This window comes from Thunnus maccoyii, chromosome 6 (genome assembly GCF_910596095.1).
Source record: "Thunnus maccoyii chromosome 6, fThuMac1.1, whole genome shotgun sequence".
NCBI classification, from domain to species: Eukaryota; Metazoa; Chordata; class Actinopteri; order Scombriformes; family Scombridae; genus Thunnus; species Thunnus maccoyii.
In genome coordinates, this window is record NC_056538.1 from 17,056,121 (window position 1) to 17,076,949 (window position 20,829).

At 39.3% G+C, this 20,829-nt stretch overlaps 1 protein-coding gene across 1 annotated transcript; it reads left to right on the forward strand.

Annotated features, from left to right (window-relative positions):
- The first annotated feature begins 7,045 nt into the window (after nucleotides 1-7,045).
- Nucleotides 7,046-19,748, forward strand: abhd15a (abhydrolase domain containing 15a). Its single transcript, XM_042415018.1, has 3 exons — nucleotides 7,046-7,988; nucleotides 16,187-16,539; nucleotides 17,791-19,748. Exons 1-3 carry the CDS (start codon nucleotides 7,479-7,481, stop codon nucleotides 18,395-18,397), a joined length of 1,470 nt encoding a protein of 489 aa, XP_042270952.1. The 5' UTR covers nucleotides 7,046-7,478; the 3' UTR covers nucleotides 18,398-19,748.
- The last annotated feature ends 1,081 nt before the right edge of the window (nucleotides 19,749-20,829 follow it).

Here is a 20,829-nt window from a genome sequence, read left to right on the forward strand (position 1 = left end):
CACAAAACCTGAACTGGCACTTTTCCAATTCTGAACAGAAAACCTACAGAAGTTTAATGCAGTGGGTGACCACATCCAGGGAAATGAGGGTATAGTTATTAAAATGTGATTTGTTATTTCCTAAATGTTACATGTGAGAATTGTAACAATGCAGATACTGAAGAAATTACATAAAGGAATGAGTTATGTTGCTTTTACAGTACATCTGAATAGGAGTTATACAGCTAAAGTTACTTTAACTATTGCCACATTTATTTTTTTCCAATATAAAATCAGTAACTTCCTCTAAGAGGGCAGTGGTGAGAGATGATACCTTACATCCTCATTAGCCTCCTCCCAGTCTTTATCCAAACACCCAATTCTGTTTCCAAGAACGCAAGATATTTTGACTTGTTCTCTTTTTATGAAAATATAGCTGAGCCAAGGACCCTGCATTAGCAGACATTTGATATGTTATGAGATCATGCTGTTCCCTGCAGTGTGTTCCTGCTGCGTTTCCCCATTTGTGTTTTGAACCATAATCTCAACCAGGCAATTAAGATAAAATCTAAAAGAGCTGGAGAGACCTTTTTAGAAAAGACATCAAAATGGATTTTGACTTGATGCTGGAACACAAGAATTTCAAATGTTTTATGGTTATTTGAATGTTTTTGTCCATTTTTCTTGGTTGGAATTTCAAATATCCACACAACCCTTTAAAGCCCCTGAAAACTCAGTTTCAAATCTTCAGAAATTCTCTTGTTATGTCTTGTATTATGTTGGTTTAGTTGGTAAGTGCCTACTCATTCTATTCAGGTTCATATGTAGTGGTTAATTTGTAAAAAATCTTGATTAATTAGATTCTGAACAATACTTTAATTGACAGAAAATTCATAGTTTTCAGTGTGGAATTTGTTTGTAAAACTGCAAAGTAGCATATTAAATTCATTCTGAAAAACTCCATAATGAGGGCATTTTTCATACCAAATTACATAACCCTTAAAAATGTCAGAAGAATTAACAGTTATTGATGTAATGATTTACTACCTCATGGCCCATAATAAGAAGATGATCAAGAAAGTATGTTTTTGGGGCCTTTAAGAAAAGTATGTAAAGCCAAAAAAGATAGTAGCATCAGTTTGTGCATGTACACGTGACACTTTATAACACTGGTATGTTTTGTCACCATCACATGTGGCCTGGCATGCCCTCCTGGTGGCTTACTTGAGAAGAAGAGACTACAGGAATAGCAGGAGAAAGACATCCAAGACTTGCTAATCTCCCTCTAATCTATTTTCCAAAAGGCAACTCACTCTTTTCTACAGAGAGGAAGGTCAAGAAGCAAAAGGGGAAAAAAAAGCAATCAGGTCACATCTGCATAATTCTGCATATTTCTCTGTCCCTTTCATTTGTGCCACCTCAACATCCTGGTAATATTTCTTATTATACATACAAATATCACTTTCTGATTCTCTCTCATCATCCCACGTCCCTGTATCTGTTTCATCCTCCTTTTTTATCTTATTTTCTACTTTGTTCACCCTCTATTCCCACTTGTATGTATTTCTTCTTGACTCTGCCAGAGTCAACACCTCACTCAGCAACCCCCTTTCTCCCATCTCTTCTTTCATTTGTTACGCCACTCTTTAAGAAGGAATATTGAACACTGCCAATATTTTAGATATAGATAGCAACTTATGATAAACATCTTGGCAAAACCTCAGTTGTGAGCAATCAAAAAATAAAGTTCAAGGTTCAAAATCCTTGCAGTTGTTTTTATAAAGGATGGCTTTCACAACATCTGATTAACTGTTTTATCTTTATGTTGCTAGCCACATCGTCTCACACACTGTTAGCCTATAAAAAGAAGTTTCACATGCACTGCAGGCTTTGCACCTCGGCTGAAATGCTAATTCACATGCTAAGCCCTCAAAGGAAGTTTAAATGGGGCAGGAAGGACGCTACTGAGGATGTGGTCATGTATTGACATGTGCAAGAGGGTGGTAATGCAGCATTGTGGCTTTACTGGCTGCTTTTGTCTTGACTTAACTTGACTTTGGTGGAGGATAGTGTTTATGTTCCAAATTCATGTGGAAGTTATAAATGTTATCAAAGCAAATGTATCAAAATCTGTGTGTTCACTATTCCTTGCAGATTGCAGCCCACCGAATATTCACCCAGAGGAGTGGACACATCTGTTTGATTGTGGATTTGACTCACTCAACACTAAACCTACGTCATAGTCAGGGTTCGGGGTAAGGACATGTAATGCAACACCACATAAATATATGTTGGTGTTTGAAAATGTTAATGCCAACTTAAACATGAGTCATGCATATGGTTGCAGTTAAAAAAAGTTGGGAGAGACGTGACTGTAACATTTCTCCTTTTGTAATTGCCTAGTTGGGATGTTGGAGTACTGTTTTAGAATAAATTCCCCCTTAAAGCAATCAAACATCAGTCTTGAGTGAGGCAAAACCACGTCTGAGTCAAGCTCCCCTGCCAGGCAGTTCCCCTGAATTGCAGTAATTTGTGTGAAGCCGTGACACAGTTACTGTTTGTTTTGATGTTGAAAGTTGAGGCTGTGCCATGGGGACAGGGCATGAGGGGTTGAGCCTGGAAAGGAAAGGGGGGGAGAGGCCAAGGACACAACAGAGACCAACAGAGCTGCAGAGCATTTTCCCCTCTCTTACTGACACATTATGGGATCAGACTTCAGGATCTCAATATTAAATCAACTGTCAATCCTCCCAAATGACCACAGCTGGTTTGCATCTCCATTAACGAGGCAACAAGATTTGATCTAAACATGAGTCATGAGGCTGCAGAATGTTCTCTGTCTTCTTTTTCTTGGATTAAATGTCATCCGCCTTTCACTGCTCCTTTTCCTGTTTGTTCCTGTGCACTTTTTAGTAACTTGCTTCATTGCTTTTGTCTCATTGTGTCGCTGTTACAGTCATTTTGAGGATGGACATGTTAAAATGTTATTTACTGATGTTATCCTGTTGAGCTCAGTGGGTTAGAGGTTACCAGGTAAGAGGTTGAATCCCTGCTGTTGCAACCCGTGCTACAAACAAATTGAGCTTCCACAGCTTGAGGGTGAACCCAATACAGAAGTTCCTTAAAGTGCAATGCCACTGGCTGCTTGATGTTGGCTCTAATTGACTCCCATTCAAAAAGCGTCAACTTCTCTCTAGAAATACTAAGTCTATCATTTTTTTCAACAAGTAATTATGGTCTCAATCACTAAATTTCACTCTAATAAGTGTGATGGTCATTTTGGAAATTATTGCTCTGGTAATAAGATTTTAAGATTTATAGTAGCTTTGATGTTTGCTGTGTGGGCGCTGATTGACAGCTGTGATTGACAGTTCGCTCACCTGCTGCTCTCCCCGGCTCCAGGACTCGCACTGAGTCAGAATATTGTCATAATATGTCAGTTTAATGATATCGGCCCTGTTAGCGTATTTTTGCAAAAGTAGCCAACATTAGCTCAAGTGTTACCACAGTAAGCTAGCAGTTGCTTCAGTATGAGGTAGCGGGGCTTGTATCCCCCCGTACTTATTTGGAAGGTCCTGGTTCCAAATGGAAAAGATCAGCAGCAACTCTGGGCTTCAAACGTGATCCAATGCAAACCAATGGGTGACGTCACACCTCGTTACATCCATCTTAATGTACAGTCTATGAAGCAAGTCCATTCATGGTGATTTGGGACATTGTTTTAAAAAGCATACACTTGAATTTGGTGGTTATTTTTATCATGGAAAATGATGCATGCTTAATTTTCAGTGGTTCAATATCAGTGGTTCATCTGTAACACATTTCTATTGTTCTATTTGTGTCTTCATATAGAAACTGTGCCATAGTGAAGATGTATAAATTTCAGCAGCCAGGAGACTTCAGTCATTAAACATCTGAGAAAGTGCAACCTCTAGGCTACGTCTTCATTTTGGCCCAGTACTTTTCCTATTTTGTCAGCACTCCTGGGGAGAGACTCCAGATTCTGCATGTCAGAGCACAATATTTGATTGTGGATTATATGTGTGCATTTGTCATCTGGTGTCAGTGACTGCAAAGTAACCGGGTTAAGTTCTTCCCATCTTTCATGCACCAGGGGAATAGATTTGCATGTGTGTTTGTGCCTCAGCTGTCAATGAACCTAAAGGTGAGAGCCAAGGCCTTCAAACACAAGACAGCAGTGGCTGTTTGTTTTTGAGAAAACCTCTGTGACATTTTCCAGGATCCTTTCATGTTGACGGGGGTCCAGAGATACGTAATGTCCAACCAACCTTTAGTCCACTGCTTATTTCATCAGGCCACTTCTGCAATCTCATCCCAAAGTTCAAGATGAATTGTTGGTCTTTTTTCCTCCATCTGCCCTCGTCAATGCAAAACGTATTATTCTATCCTCGTGTTTCTTTATCTCCTGTGACCTTTTTGGAATCATAGACTGTGTCTGACCAGAGTGCACCTGGATGAAGTATTCTGGCATACACACCTCTTTTACCACTGCTCCCAGATTTTTTTTTTTATTTTCAGGGGAAATGCTGAAATTTGCAAGGAAAAAAACTCTCACCTTGGCTTCAGTACAAATTTTTATACAAAATAGAAATCTTTATTCAAGTGCATGCCAAACAAGTGATGCGTTGACATCTCTTTTTTTTCTATCCATTACAAATTGCATCACTGGAAAAGGATATTGAACTGGGATCGATATTGGTGAGCCACACACTTCACAGTTTATTACAAAAAAAAAGTGCTTCAGAGAGATATACAGCAACCTTGCATCAACATTTACCTGTACAGCACATGATACAGAATGTGATATACAGGTGTCAAAGACAACATTTTGCTCTGAGACTAAGTGATATCCCATTGATGTGTTCATCAGACATTGTCAAAGACATACAATGCATTGTCCATCAGCTTCATTTAGTGCTTAGTCCAAGTCCAGAATCAGAGGAGTGGCCTCCAACAATCACAACATCATTCACATTGTACTTAAAGGTTAATGTGTTATCAGTTCTTTTATGTGATTTTCAGAGAAAAATGATTTGGTTTTCTATGAATCTTCTGTAGTCAGTTTTAAACCAACATATAAAAGTATTTGACCAAATACTTCAAAGACAGTTGCTCCTCTTTCATTCATTTATCTTTAGCCTTGGCTAAAATTTGATCACGTCAAAGCCTATATGACAATTACCAGATAAGAAAATCCAGCTCCACCCGGTTCTTAGAGAACATGTAGCTTCTTTAAACATTTGACTATTACACAAGAATAACAGGAATTATCATTTAACATCCTGAACCCGAGGCTGTTTTTGCTATCTTTCCCTCTCTTTGGGAGAGTTCGTACATGTCTGAGCCAGTCAGGTAATATTTTAAGAACATTTGGCAAGTGAGTGGTACTATACATCTTCTAGGAAATGAAAAAAAAGTATTTTGATGCCATTTTTCCACAGACTTGAAGGGTATTGAAATATTGTCCCTTAAATAACATTTTTAGGAATTAAGTGTACTGATGTCTTATTAAAGTTAATGATCAAACTGTTTTATAGACCACCGCAGAGCCTCTAAGATTACATATTGAGAGATTATCTCTCCCTAGGGCTGCAACAACTGAGATTGTTATTACACACAAATGGGAAGTGTCTCATGATCAGTTTTTGGAACTGCACACTGAGTAAATTAACATAAAACTACTTTCCCCACCTGTCTCTCCAGTGCACCAGCTGTAAGCTGCTCTGCTCTGGCATTTAAAGTGTCTCTGAGGTGAAACGGAGATCCTTCCAGCCTGTAGTTTGTCTTTATTCTCTGCTATTTGGCTTGGCATCTCCCATTTTGCCATTTGTTTTAATTTTCCACCGCCTAATCCACAGGAATGGTGTGGCATCAAATATACAATGATCTACAGTCATGTCACTTTCCGTTTGGGTTTGTTTTCTTTCACTTACGCACACAGCTTGTCCACACCGCCATCAATTTATGTTCAGCAGGCAGCAGCACTTTGTTATTCTGCCATCAGTTAAATGCCCACAACAACATATTCCTCAAAAACAGATGGCAAAGCTACAGCTTTCCATGAAATTAATCAACCTTGCATAAGTAGCAGCAGTAAAGTGTGTTTATGAGTGATAAAGATGTCAGTTGATTGTACCATGGCTCTGTGGAGAGCGGACAATAACAACTGTGAGTTCAGTTTGTAGCAAGTGAGAATGTGAAGCTTTCAGTAATGTGATTAAAAATGAGGGCAAATGTTATTTAATCCTGGTGCTCAAATGCTCTGTCCTCATACAGAATAGAAAAAACTCCTTTGTAGATAATCTATGTTTGTGCCACATCTTCCAACATATTTAATTCACAGTTATAAGTTTTCGCTTTCTTTTTCTTTGCCTTGGTAATTAAAGGGCTATTTTTTATCTATTTGAGTTTCACAGATAATGTAAAATGGAGAGGACCAGAGAGGAGGATATCTGTTATATAAATGTTATCAGCCTGACTAAAACTGTGTCTGCAGCACCCAGTCTGCATAAAAATCTGCATGTCCAAAGAATTTAAGGCTTAACAGCTTACATTAGTTTACCTACAGTCCCCACCAAAAACAACACCTTATTGCGTTTATCAAGATCTTATGTACTTTATTAATTTTTACTCTCTGTCTGTCTCTCTCTCTGAATTGCACATGTTGCTAAATTCATTCAGGATTAATTCACTCAGATCCTGGTGATGACCACGCGCACTAGGTCTCTCTCTCTCTCTCTCTCTCTCTCTCTCTCTCTCTCTCTCTCTCTCTCTCTCTCTCTCTCTCTCTCTCTCTCTCTCTCTCTCTCTCTCCGACGCACGTGTGTGTGTGTGTGGGAGAGAGAGAGAGAGAGAAAGATAGAGAGAGTCACACTGGAAAACAGAGAATCAAAACGCGCTCAAAAAACGTAACGCTTTGTTAGGTGTACTGGAAGGGTGGAAGGCTAACAACAGCTGAGATTATCACGTGCACAGGGTACCTGCTCACTCCGAGGGGGGGTGGGGGGGCTGGGCATGGTGGGAGGCGTCTCTAGCATCAGCGGCGCGTTGCACAGAGACATTTCTTGCGCTCCCAACTGTTGGCTGGAAGCACCGGTCGAGCGCAGTCCTGCACATGGTCGCTTTCTGTACCAGTTGGCACTGGATGCATGAAACACGGATGTAATTTCCCCGCTTATTAAAAGATGCCTACAGACATGGAAACATCCATGAGCTACAATGATAGAAACGCTGCGTAACTGACAGCACGCCTACAACGACAAGGGACTGGTGCGCTCTGGCACCGGAGGAAAGCAGTCACCAAACTTCACACGAACAAAGCACCAATTTAGGACAAAACACCGGGACACTGTGAGACTGAACATGTTTCCTTGGAATAATTGTAATCTGTATTTATAGCCTAATTATCAACTTCAGCACCAGAATAAGGTGTGGAAAGCGTCCGTGTTGTGCTCATTCTGCTCCCCCCGACCGCGCCAATGTTAGGATGGCTTGTGGCTCTGTGCACTGTGATCCTGGTGGTCTTAATTTGGCCAGGCTCTGCTATGCTTCAAGGACTGGGGATTTCACGGCAGGCAGCGAAGGACAAGACCGTGAGGTGTATTTCAGACCGAGAGGGGAGCGACGGTGCGCAGACGGCCTGTGTGACCGATGAGAAAACACGCACCGTGGCACTCATCTGCAAACCGTCCGCGTTGGCCAACTATCTCCTAAAACACTGCAGGACTTTCAGCAATTACTCGCCGTGTGTCGGGTGGACGTGGCGGGCCAGCGCCTTCCTCCTGAGTGTGTATGAGGCGTGCTGGCCGTACGACAGTCCGGTCCAATTTGTGCGGGACAACCTGCAGCTGAGCGACGATGGGCTGTTGGCCTTGGACTGGGCAGTTCCGTCCTACCAGAAACGACGCAGGACTTCCAGTCACTCCACCAGCCCGGTTCTTCTCATCATCCCAAACTCTTTTGGGAAGATCACAAGAAATGTGTTGAAGGTAAACTGTGAGTTCTTTGGTTCTCCCTCAGACTGCACTGTAGGCTATAAAATTCCCCTTATAGTATAGAAATGTCATATTCATGTAGAACAGCAAGTTTTACAAAAGATGAGGGTAATGGGAAAGTTCATGATTACAAGTCATAAAAATAAAATAAAACAGTCCACAAACCTGATACCTATAAAATGTTGGAAATAGTAGTTTCCATATTTTCTGCAGACATTACAATACAGTTTCTGAATCTCTAAATATTTACAGAAACCTATTAGTATTCATTTCACTGAAAACCATCAGGATGCTCTCACTAGATGCACCTTTTGGGAATTTGATAAACTTTGCAGCTTCTCTGTAATTCAGCATCTGTGTTTCAGCATATATCGACATGATGAAAATTACAGCAGCTTGCATCGAAACATACTGTGCATGGCATGTTTTTCAATGTCTACCAACAGTAATTCTGCACTTTAAAATAAAGTGGAAATTAGCACAGCTCAGATACAACATAATACCCTCAAATAATAACAAATAATAACCTCAAATTTAGTAAGAAGAAACCTAAAACCTTCAAGATACATATTGAATACATGCACTGACAGATACTGTTTGCACAAAGCATTTTGAAAGAGAAACTAGTCATACATTCAGTAATTTAAAAGAGATGTGGGAAGAAGCCAGAGCAGATCAATGGCCATTTGGCAAGGCAATCACTTGAGCTTAAGGCATTGCAAGCTCAGTCAGAAGAGAAAAGCCAAGTGATAAAAAAGAGCAGATGCGGAGGCAGCACCAGTCTTTCAACTGCTCTTTCAATACACTGACTGAGGTAATTGAGTGAGGGATTACAAAGCATCGCTTGACTTGAGGGGCCCGGGGAAGTGCTGCGCTGCTCCACATGAATGCCTGTTGGCTCTCGCACCACTCTGGGCACCTGGCACTGTGCTAGCTCATTTCATTTCATACTGTTAGCTCTGTGTGCAAATCCGTCACAGGCTTACTGTCATCTCCATGTCAGAAATAACAACTCTGCAAGAACTCAATACTAAAAACAAATGTGTTTGGCATCTAGTCTAATCTAGAATTAATAACTTCTTGTGTGTGTTGATCTAAAAAAACAAAGGATGGATAATGACAGAATAGAGGAAGAGAAGTGGAAAAAACAATGGTGAGACTAAAATGGAAGGAAAAAAAGGAGATACATGATGAATTTAAGCTTTAGGAAAAAGTAACATGATGGATAAAAAATAATTGTCAGATTTTGACAGATCTGTGTCTTTTTTGAGGAAGACATCACAGTAGAGAGTATTTATGATGCTGTCAGCCAGTTATGCTTGGGAGGCTTGGAAGCTGAGGCGCCACAAGGGATATACACCAATTAATATTGCTCCTGTCACTGGTGAGATTCTCTGTGCATAACCCAGTCAGTGTGTGTGTGTGTGTGTGTGTGTGTGTGTGTGTGTGTGTGTGTGTGTGTGTGTGTGTGTGTGTGTGTGTGTGTGTGTGTGAGAAAGAGATAAAAAGAGCTCATGTGTGCGTGGGCACACACACACAGTTCTATATCTGTGACAGAGAAGAAACAAAGAGAGAAATGTGGATTCTTTTTAGAGTGTGTGAGCTCACGGTCTCTGTCCCCTCCTCTTTTACACAGCATGTTTCAGGAACTCATGAATTTATGAATGAGCCTCATCTTAAATCATTCAGATTTTTACACTCAGTTTGTCTAAGGCTCCTTTGTTTCATCCAGTCTGGCGTGATTCAGGATGGAGAAATGTTGATATAGTATCTAACTGTACTCTTACACAGTATTTTCAAATGGATTTATGCTTGGTTGATAATATGTTAGTCATAAAACACACTAAACATACCACCTCAGTCAATAATTCACATTATTATCAGGATCGCAATGCAAATCATGTTGCTGGGTGCTCCCATGATGAAAATAATCTATTGAGTACTTATTACTGTATTAATATTGAGACTACTTCACTTTTTAGAAAAAAAGAAAAGTGTCACAATTCCCAAAAATACATCTCCTTGGATCTCTCTTTCTTGTTTTATCTCACTGTGTCCATCTCAGTCCCTCGATATTTATAAGTTATTTATATTAATAAGAAGTAGTTTGACATTTTGATATTTTGCACTTATTTGCTCACTTGCAGAGAGTTAGATGACAAGGAGAAGGTCGATACCACTCTCATATATGTATAGTAAATATGAAGCTACTGCCAGCAGCTGGTTAGTTGAGCTTAGCATAAAGACTGGAAACAATCCAGTATGTAACAAAATGTAACAAAATCTGCTTACCAGCACCTCTAAAGCTCATAAATAAACATGTTTTACCTTGTTTGTTTAATTCATACAAAAAATGTAATGAAAGTAAAAATGATTTCTATCTGACTATTTCTTTGGCAGGCGTAGTAACTTCCTGATGTCATGTCGTCACAGTGAGACTACAGGAACTTTCACCGCCTGGCCAATAAGAGAGTTCAGCATATACAGTAAACCAGTGTAAAACAATGTCGGTTTTGTGTTAAGCTAAGTGGCAGCAGACTGTATATTGCACGAACAGATATGAGAGTTGTATTGATCTTCTTATCTAACACTGAGCAAGAAAACAAATACATTTGTTTCCTAAAATGTCAAACTATTACTTTAAACCAGCCCTGCATTTATCTGAGTCTACATAGAAACCACAGAAAAACAAATTAAACCACATTATCTGTCTTAAGCTCCACCATCAACAGTTAACTTTTAACCTATTTTCACTCTAAGAGGTCAGCTTGATATGTTGAAGGTTTGTGGAGACATGTAGGATTGAGCCCCGTTTTTCAGCCTGTTATCAGTGTAAAGAGGCATGTTGAAAGGTGATAAATGCTCCTGGAGGCAGACATCCAGCTGTTTCAGCCGACTCCCCTCATTTGATTTACACGTGTCACACTTTCCTGACAGAGCAGATAGATTTGTGGGTAGTTTCACAATAATTTTGTGACCCAAGTTCAGAGTTTTGTTCAGTATGCTTACAGCACTCATTCATTAAATATATTTCATTCTTTATAGATAAGGAAATGTGATATAATCTGGCAATTATGTGTAATTTACCATTCAAAACTCAAATTGGTTTCCAGACTATTCCTTTTACCTTCAGATTGCTGAGAGAGCAACTTTGGAATTTTCCAAATTCCTTGTGGGATGGGATAATAGCTTCGCACTCATGCAGTGGAAGTGGGAAAGATTTACCATTAATAATCATGATTAGATCAGTGAAAAGAGTACTGTAATAGTAGCAGTAATACATCACCATTACCAGTTGTGGAAATTTCTAGCCAGCTTTCCAGCAGCGTAAGACCCAATGCAGACAGGACATAAATGAATTAATGTCCATATATTGTTGCTCCTAAGCATTCATCAAAAACATATTGTACTCATGTTACAGTTTTCACTGGGAACAAACAGCAGTGAATAGGCCAAAGAAACAAGCAGCACGTCTGTGTTTTCTGTCCCAACATCACTTTGTGAATTTTACAGCTTGGTGTCGACACATTGTGGCCAAACAGCCCACCTATAGGCAGTGTGTAAGTATTACTGTAACACAGTGACCTCTTTTTGGTTTGCTGCCTATGTGTGCTTCAGTAAAATGATGACAATGTGGGTAAATAGTTGACTTACAATTTTGATTTAAGGGTGTTTACATTAATATTTGGCAAAGAGTGTTGACCATAAATGTCCTGATGTGAAGTGGACACAGCATCTTACATCAGTGCCTTGTTTTACCTGCAGTGTGCAATCTGCACATCAAGATTTAGCAGCACCTCTGTGTATGACTCCTGGGAGATGTTGCTCCTTAATGCTAACACATTTCTGTTGTTAGATGGCAAATTTTACCAACCAGTACAGGAGTAGAATAGAAATATGCACATACCTCCAGTGTAATGTTTCAACTTTGCAGTAAGACCAGTAAAACAAACCATTTATTGTAAAAGCTATTTTTTAGAGGCTTGAAGAACACCATCTAGCTTGAAAAAATGGCTCGGTACTTCAGTTGTCAATATTTTTACTTTGTTGTTATCTTCAATAATTCATAGCTACTCTCCCGTTTGAATGTATGTCTGTGATGCCTAACGCTTTGAAATTCAGCCAAACAGATAAATTGTCTTGCACCTGCAAAACATATATTTTAAAGTCCATCATTTTGTCAGCCTGTTGTAGTTTAACGACACTCTTTATCTGAGGTTTCATTACTTTCCAACCCACCGCTGTTGCATCACACATTAGATGGAGGGGACACATTTTTCTATCTATGTCAACTGTAATTAGAAAAGAAAAACAGAAACAGCCTGTGGTTTGTTTATCTTGCTATTTTTAGGTCTCATACAATTAGTTGGTCAGCAAACTGCCAACCAACTAACTTTATAAAAATGGCAGTCATGTAATTAATTACATAACAAGTACAATTTGAATCTTTAAATCGAATTTTATCTTTTTTTTTTTTTGTTGTTGTCGTTTTTCGTTCTTCAGCAAAGCAATGAAATGAAAGCATCCACATGTAATGTCCTGTACAGCAGTATACAGCAGTATCATGTTTCAGGATCCATTTCAAGATCAAATTATTCACGTTAAAATAATAACTCTACCCCTGCATATATTTAACTCAGAGAAGCAAAACTGTTCCCGGGACATGTATCACAAGCTTGTTGAAGAGTATTTCAGCAAACTATTGACCTGAACAGAGGGCAGAGCTTTGCGGTGAGATGCTTTGTTGCCTCTAAAAGGCTTTTAATCGAATAACAGCCTTAATTTAACTTGATTTGTGGCGACATGTCCCGATGAAGCCACTGAAGGTTGTTAGACATTAGAGAACCCTCTTGTATTTATGTTGTTGCCATTGTTTCAGTAGAGTGAGGAGAATAAATGCCACCCTGTTGTGTGTGTTCATAGTTGTGTGTATGTATATGAGGTGTGAGAGCTGGCATGTTGTCTTGTGTCTGGAGTCCCTGCTAAAGGAATTTGTCACTGACCTGACAGTTAATCAGCTCTGGCAGAAAACGACTGGAGTAGCTGCCGATCTGTTTTTACTGTTTCTACAGTGTAGCTGAGATATCTAACAATAACAGCACCTGATGCAGAGTAAACATGACATTTTAGGAAAAGTATTGCCATAAACTCTGATCAAACTAGATTAAACTACATATTTTTTTCGCAATCCATATAAAACCTGATAACATCAAGAAAGCAGTCAGGACCCACGTTCCCTCTAAAATGCATGTACTGTGTGTGTCTTTGCAAAGTTCATGTAGTTTGTAGCATTAATTTGATAATTTATTAGATTATCCTGAAAATAAATACTTCATTTGTTATGTTAGTCGTTGCTCCACTTCTACCCAAAAAAGTAGGTTTTGAGGTTTTGGTGACAAATGATGTAACAGACAAATCGATGGATTTAGTGAATTCTTCCTCACACAGGTAACGCTGTTTACCCCGATAACAAAAAAAAAAAAAAAATCAATTTAATTTGCCTCAAAGTTGAGGAGTTTTCACTGTGTGTCCCTGTTACTGCATCACCCACAGTGCCTGATGATGGTGTACAGCGTGTGGCTGTATTATTACCTGGCCTGGCAGGCATAAGCAGGATGAAATCATTTCACTCTCAGTTCACCTAATTTAATCTCAGTCGCAACTTTCATCATTCAGAACCCAGCTCTTATATGAAAATTAAATTGTAAAACATTTAAAATCATTTATCTTAATGTCTTTGGGAATCAAACTGATCTCAATTGATTTATATTCATTTGAAATTGCCTTTTGAATCAGTTCAAATCGGTATCTATGGAATGAGTTTGAGAGCTGAGTAAGGAACAAATAAATGAATGTTCTTGTGTATTATCTGAGAGTTTTTTTCACTACCTAGTCATGTATCTGGCCTGTAATCCCTCTTTTTATATAGACAACCAGAAAGTGGCATAAATGCTACTGCAGTCCTTCTCTGCTTGTAAATATTTAATGCAGTGATGCTGCAGCTCTTCCTGCATTCAATGGGGATTTGTGCAGGTTTAAAGCAGAATGTAACTCATTTTAAAATCTGACAATTTATTTGCCACAGTCCCACCATTGTCTCTGATCGTACAGTAGGTCTAAGAAGTAGAGATGTGAACTGGGCTCCTCTTGTGTTGAGATGAAGCAGAGTGACACTGCAGATTTATTACTTGTGGTTCCAGACACTGTAGTGGATAATTTATTCTTAAGGTAATATTCAGAGCTTAGACTGGAAGGCTCACTCATCTTCATTCTTTCTCTGCATGGAGAGCTTTTCAATGTAATTTATATGATGTGATTCATTGTCAGTTCTGTCCTACTTAAAATCAAAATGTTCCAGTCTTTCCACAGTTAGGGGTGTTTTTCCTATCTTATGGCTCCCTTAGGTTTCATCATGTGTCCTGATTATTTTTGTTTGACTGGATATAATAGAAAAAAAGGTCCCATTTTTGCATGAGTAAGTATGAGAATATGTGTTGTTCTACTTGAACTATTACTATTATTGTCAACAACAATAGCAACAACAACAGAACCATTGTTTTTAATAGCAAGCTCCTTGAGAGCATTAAAAGCCAAAAATTAATGAAAGATGAAAGATTTTGGGGGAGCAGAAGACAATTTTAAAGATTTGAAAGACACATATTCAGTGATACCTGCTTCATGAAATTGGCTTGTTATTGTTATTGTTTATTTAATTTGGTATTCAAGGAGCCACACGCTAAATTTTGCTGTTTTACAGTGTGGTTAGTTTACTTTAGCATATTCTCCCATATTTGGCACAGAATTTAAACTGACCCACAACATTTGTACATACATTTGCATACATGATTTGCATTTTTTTTTAAAATGTTACACATTTGAATTCATGTTAAAGAAAAATGAAAAAGATTATATCTCACATTCAGTTGTGAAGCAGTTTCTTACATTCAGCAATGATTCCACTGCCCAAATATCCAATATTGTCACATTCATAACAAAATAAGCACAGTAATAGTAATTTATTCTGCAAGAAACAGTGGATTGAGATATTTTTGCAGATTGAAAGGGAAGACTTTCTGCCAGAGACATGAGATCACAGCTTTCCATATTCAAGTCTGTGTTGTTCTCCCCTTTCCAATTTTGCTTCCAGCCCAGTTCAAGGGGAGCTTCAGAGTGCAGGTTGAGGCTGTCTGGGCTGCAGATGGACATCATCTCAGCTAATGAGATTGTGCACAATGTTGGCCTCCACCAAGGCCTCCACAGTACCTGAGAACTGTTGCACATGCCTGAACATTCTCCAGGTGAAGGCCAAGTGGCAACCTGAAGCTGTGGATGGACTTCTCATATCACAGTAGTTTTCCCCGGTTATGGCCTCATCATTTGTTTTTTATGACCAAATATGGACTGTTGGATCAGCTGTTAGAGGTGGTAGAAATGACCTGGAGGAAAGATGAAAACTCATTAAAATTTATTCCAGGGGGAAAGCACTTTCAAATTTTGGTTTCCCACTGGAAATGAATTAGTTGTTTCTGTAAAAATATGAGTCGGTAGACATTTTGAAAACAACAAGATGATGTTAGCATGATGAAATCCAACATTTGAATGAATAGTTACGCAATGCTCTTAGAAGATACACATATCTATAATACATATATACATAATACATATATATAATAGTTTAATATTGTCTGTCTCCAGAACAGTTTGTTTCTTACCTTGTGATTCAGGCATGCTGTATTTTTCTGCAAATGTAAAACATTGTGTTGTACAGAAAACAGAAAACCACACACAGTTAAGTGATAACACTAGATTTTCACCACGGCCTTTCCCAATGTAGTGATGTTGCTTGTTCCTAAGAATAGTTAAACTGGACCTAGTTTTACTGTGTTTTCATTTCCCCTAATAACTGGTCATTTCTTTTTCCATACAATAAAAAGAGGAAGGCTACTGTGCATTTTCAGGTGTTACAACTGCAAAAAACATGTAGTGGAAACTGAGTTCTAAAAGGAGGCATTGTTTAATCCTGTGGTATTGCAACCAAGAGACCAACAGCACCAAAGCCACACTGATTCAACCACATGGCCTATTCAGAGGGTAGAGTTGTATATGAATCATCAACTGTTTCATGTACCTTTTCCGTAATGTTATATTAATGGACACATCCTTTTCTTTCTCTGTTCCTTCTCTCTCTGCAGTTGTGTGAAACAGCTCTTTCCCACGGCTACCTCCCAGTAGTCTTCAACCGCCGCAGCCATAACGGCACACCGCTCACCACCCTCAAACTGCAGCAGTTCGGTGACCCTGCTGACCTGCGAGAAGCTGTGCGCTACATTCGCTATCGGCAGCCTGCAGGAAGACTGTACGCAGTGAGTGAGAGCACCGGGTCAGGTCTTCTCCTGTCTTACCTTGGGGAGTGCGGATCATCGAGCTACGTGACAGCGGCCGTCTGCCTGTCACCCGTGTTCCGCTGCCAGAGCTGGTTCGAAAATGGACTCTGCTGGCCCCTGCAGTGGACTTTGGTGCTCTACCAGAAGATCTGCCTCAGCAGGTATGGAGGGAGAGGGAAGGTCTGAAGTTAGACAAATTAAAAGTGTAAACATAATATCACTGGTGAAAAAGGAAACTGAAAGATTAACTTTGCAGGTTTTTAAAGAATAATTCTAAATATTACTGCTTGGGTCATATTTTCATAGCTTTGCCCATCATTTCTACATTGCTACAATGAAGTCTAACCAAAACTACAAGCTGTCAGGTGATCAGGATGTAAACAAGGTGATAGTTTAGCCAGATTTAGCCATATTGAAGGCAAAACCGAAAGTGATCACACCTAAAATGTTGGTATAATTCCCTCATTGTACAAGAAAACTGCGTGTGCACAACTATGGCAAGTAGGTGAGCTCAATTTTGAACCAGAAAGTTGATCTGCAGACTGCGATTGATGTTTGACTAACTTGGGATATTGTTAAAAACCTTCTGATTGTGAGCACTCAAAGCCCAAAACACAACCACTATAGATGCAAACAAAAAAAAAACACTTGAAACATAAAAATACTACCAGACCTCAGCAATTACAGTAACCTCATGAGTACTTGCAGATTGGAATCATGACCAAAACTGCAAAAATAAGGTTGTATAAAACTGAAATTCTCCTTTAATGAAGGTTAGTAACCTGCAGATAGACGATATTGTGAACTTTATAGATTTCTGGATGCAGATATACAGTACAAAGTACAGCACATATCTCCTAGTTTTAGAAGATGGCACATTAGTTTAAATGAGATTTGCAGGATAGGAAGTAATAGACAGCTTCTCCTTTATTCCAGTTTTCTCTGAGGAGTATATCACACAGTGTCAAGAATATGATAAAACAGTTTCATAAAGCTGCTGCATGAAGGATGTCATATTTTTATATGATCATCTTAGATAAAAATGAAACAAAAAAAGGAAAATTGTGAATTTTCAGTCAGCCAAAAGCGAGATGCTGTTAAAAAAAAAGGATTGTAAGAAAAACAGATGCATGTACTCACTAGCCGTTCATTGCAAAGGCACAGGCAATTAAGAAACAATCAAGTTACTGTAGCAACAGATGGTCTGCTCAGTGTCAAGACATTGATTCTGAGAGACATCGTGACCCAGGTAAAGTTTCTCAAATCAATGCCAATGGGGAAATGAGACCCATGTAGCTCCTCAAAATTGATTTACTGGTTTTCTCTTGTTTTCTGTGGTTATTTGTGTGTGTGTGTGTGTGTGTGTGTGTGTGTGTATGCGTGTGTGTGTGTGTGTGTGTGTGTGTGTGTAGGTACAGGACAGTGCTGGGTGAGACCATACAGACAGACACCCTGTTTTCTAGCTGTTCCTTGCGTGGCATGGAGGAGACGCTGTTCTGTCAGGCTGGCAGCAGCAGTAATACTTCAGGTTCTTGGGATGCTTACTGGGAACGTAACGAACCCTTAAGAGACGTGGACGAAGTGGCTATTCCTGTTCTGAGCGTGTGCGCTCAAGATGACCCTGTCCGTGGTGACACCCAATCCACGGTGCCCCTGGAACTCTTTGAGACCAACCCACATTTTTTTCTCCTCCTAACAAGCTGTGGCGGTCACTGTGGTTTCTCCACCCAGTCCGAGGGGAGTGCCGCTGGTGGCTCTGTGGTTGCACCGAACACTGGGATGGAGAGCTGTGGGACCAATTGGAGCCACAAAGCTCTGCTGGAATTCTTTCGGGCGACCACAGACTTCTTTGCTGCAGAGGAGAGAGCAAAGCAACTCGCTGCAAGGAGGAGGGGGCTCGGGGGAGGCTCAGGGGGGAGGGTTTTCCGCCACCGCAGCGTTAGTACATGTAAACGAATGCCAGCGTGTTCCCATAATATCCATGCCATTTACAATTGGCAGAGGTCCTATACACGATGAGGGAGCTTGATGGAAGTTGATGGACTACACTTATGCTGTTTTAATTTGGGATATGAAGGACTGTCTGTATGTGACTCTCAGCCACAAAGTGCTGTCATAACCACAACTAGAAAAGTGCTCGGGTTTGTGAGGCACTGAGGTCATGGAGAACTTTTAAGCGAGAGAGAGTGAGTGTTGTTATCACATGCTTGATGTGAGCCGTAAAACACTAAGACACACAAAAAAAAAGCTCATGACAGGCCACAAGCTTGCGTGCAGCTGTGTTCAAACTGTTCAAACTGTTGACAGTAAACTCTCAAGATGGGTGGCTTATCTATTTTTCTACAGACTGATAACAAGTCTCTTCACTGCCAGCTGTTGAAACTTAAGGATTCTGTCACAGATTTATTAACACACACACGTATTGATCCATTAATTAATCACATTTTACACAGTTTGCAACATTTGAAACCACAACTGCATCAGCATTTGGGATATTTGAAACATTGACACTTACTGTAGTATTTTATTGAAGTTTGGTATAACTTAAGAATATGTATTGGGGAGAAAATATGTTGAAAGGTTGTATAAAAGAAAGTTTACTGTGTATATTATTGGATGTTCTCTTTTTTTATTAGGGAAATGTCCTGTGATGCGTACAGTGGAAGAACTTGTATGTGACTGCTACCCAGTCAGCCACAGGAAAGTCTGTGTTATGAGGTTATGATACTTTAATGAGCTGGTTGGCTGGAGGCACTTTATGAGTTTTCCTGTCTCATCATTCAAACTCTGTGATCAGATGTTTCCCCCAGCAAGTGGTGAAGCTGTCAGGAGGCTGGTTTACTGAGATGGAGCATTCGAAACTTAGCAGTATAATGTTGTTTGAAACATTTCCTGAGTTTCTGGTTATTTTGTTATCTGGGTTCATTCTCATGTGTAAGGCTAATAAAGTGTAGAATACATACTTTATTAGAAGGTAAGAAATATATTGTGTTCAAAGGGCAGCTCTACAGTTCAATAAGCAGGAAAAAAAGCCAAGATTCAGAACAGTAGAAAGCAGAACTTAGGATACAAACCTACCTACCAAGCATTATTCATCAACTTATTGTTGTATTCTGTTTCATAAAGATGCTATACACACCTCATATATGTATGATATTACATGATGGAACTATGGAAAATAAAAGTATAATAAAGGAACGATGATGACAAACTTGGGATATATGCTTTGTAGAGGCAATATGTTGTGAAAAATAACACTAAAAAGGTTGTTTTTCTGCCAGTATTTTGCATTTTACTGTAACTTGTTCTCAACTTCTAATTATTTTTGGTTATACACTTGTTGATTTTTTTCAAGTAAGTAGATAAAGTTTATTTAATATAGCATCTTTCACAGAGCAGATCACAAAGTGCTTCGCAAGAGTAAAATTGCTAAAGAAAAGCACATCAGATTAAAATTGTAATCTGTGGTCTTGTCAAACCCCTGCTGAGTCAATGCTCACAGACACTCCCTATTATAGCACAGTCCTCACAGCCATTTCATGTTGTGAGTGTGCGTGCGTGTGTGTGTGTGTGTGTGTGTGTGTGTGTGTGTGTGTGTGTGTGTGTGTGTGTGTGTGTGTGTGTCTGTGTATGTGTGTTTGTCACATTCACTGCAGTGTTTGTCTGCCCACTGAGCCTTATCCACTCAGACAGCTGGAACACAGCAGTGTACACACAGAATGTGTGCCGGCAGACACGTTATCAACATGCACCCTCACCATCTCACACACACACATACACACAAACACACACACACAGACACACACAAACACATGAATGAGCATGCAAACAAGATGTCATGCGTGCATACATGCAGGATACTCCTATACATGCTCATAATCTACAGGAAGATTCTCAGTCTCACACAAAATAAAAAGTGGCTGTGACACACACACACACACACACACACACAGAGAAACTATGCCATGACATTTGCACCAGTACAGATCATGTTTCCATGACAGTAATCTGAAATGATACCAAGCTTGGCTCATTATGAACTCAGCAAAAGTATTTGAAAATAACATTTTCCAAAAAAAATGTTGATAGAAACACATTTTTAAACATTGTTTTGTTTCCCATTTAGTACAAGCTGTCACTGTCAAACAGGTGCAACCTGACAAGACATGAGAAGCTGATCTACATTTCTTATAAGAATTAGAGCAGAGAGTGTCTCCAACCATGGTATGTTCTCCCATTTGTGTGATTTTCCAGGCATGGGCTTTTGTCATGGACATAATAAAAATAATTTGAAACAGGATAACAACATTTTAAGTGTTCATAATCATGCAAAAAAAGAGGGAATTTTGTACTTAAAAGGATGTATTTGGAGGATATCAACTTGATTTGATTATTTGGATGGCTTACATCTCTTATTAGTTTCAGATAAACTTTTGAATATCTGTTTACAC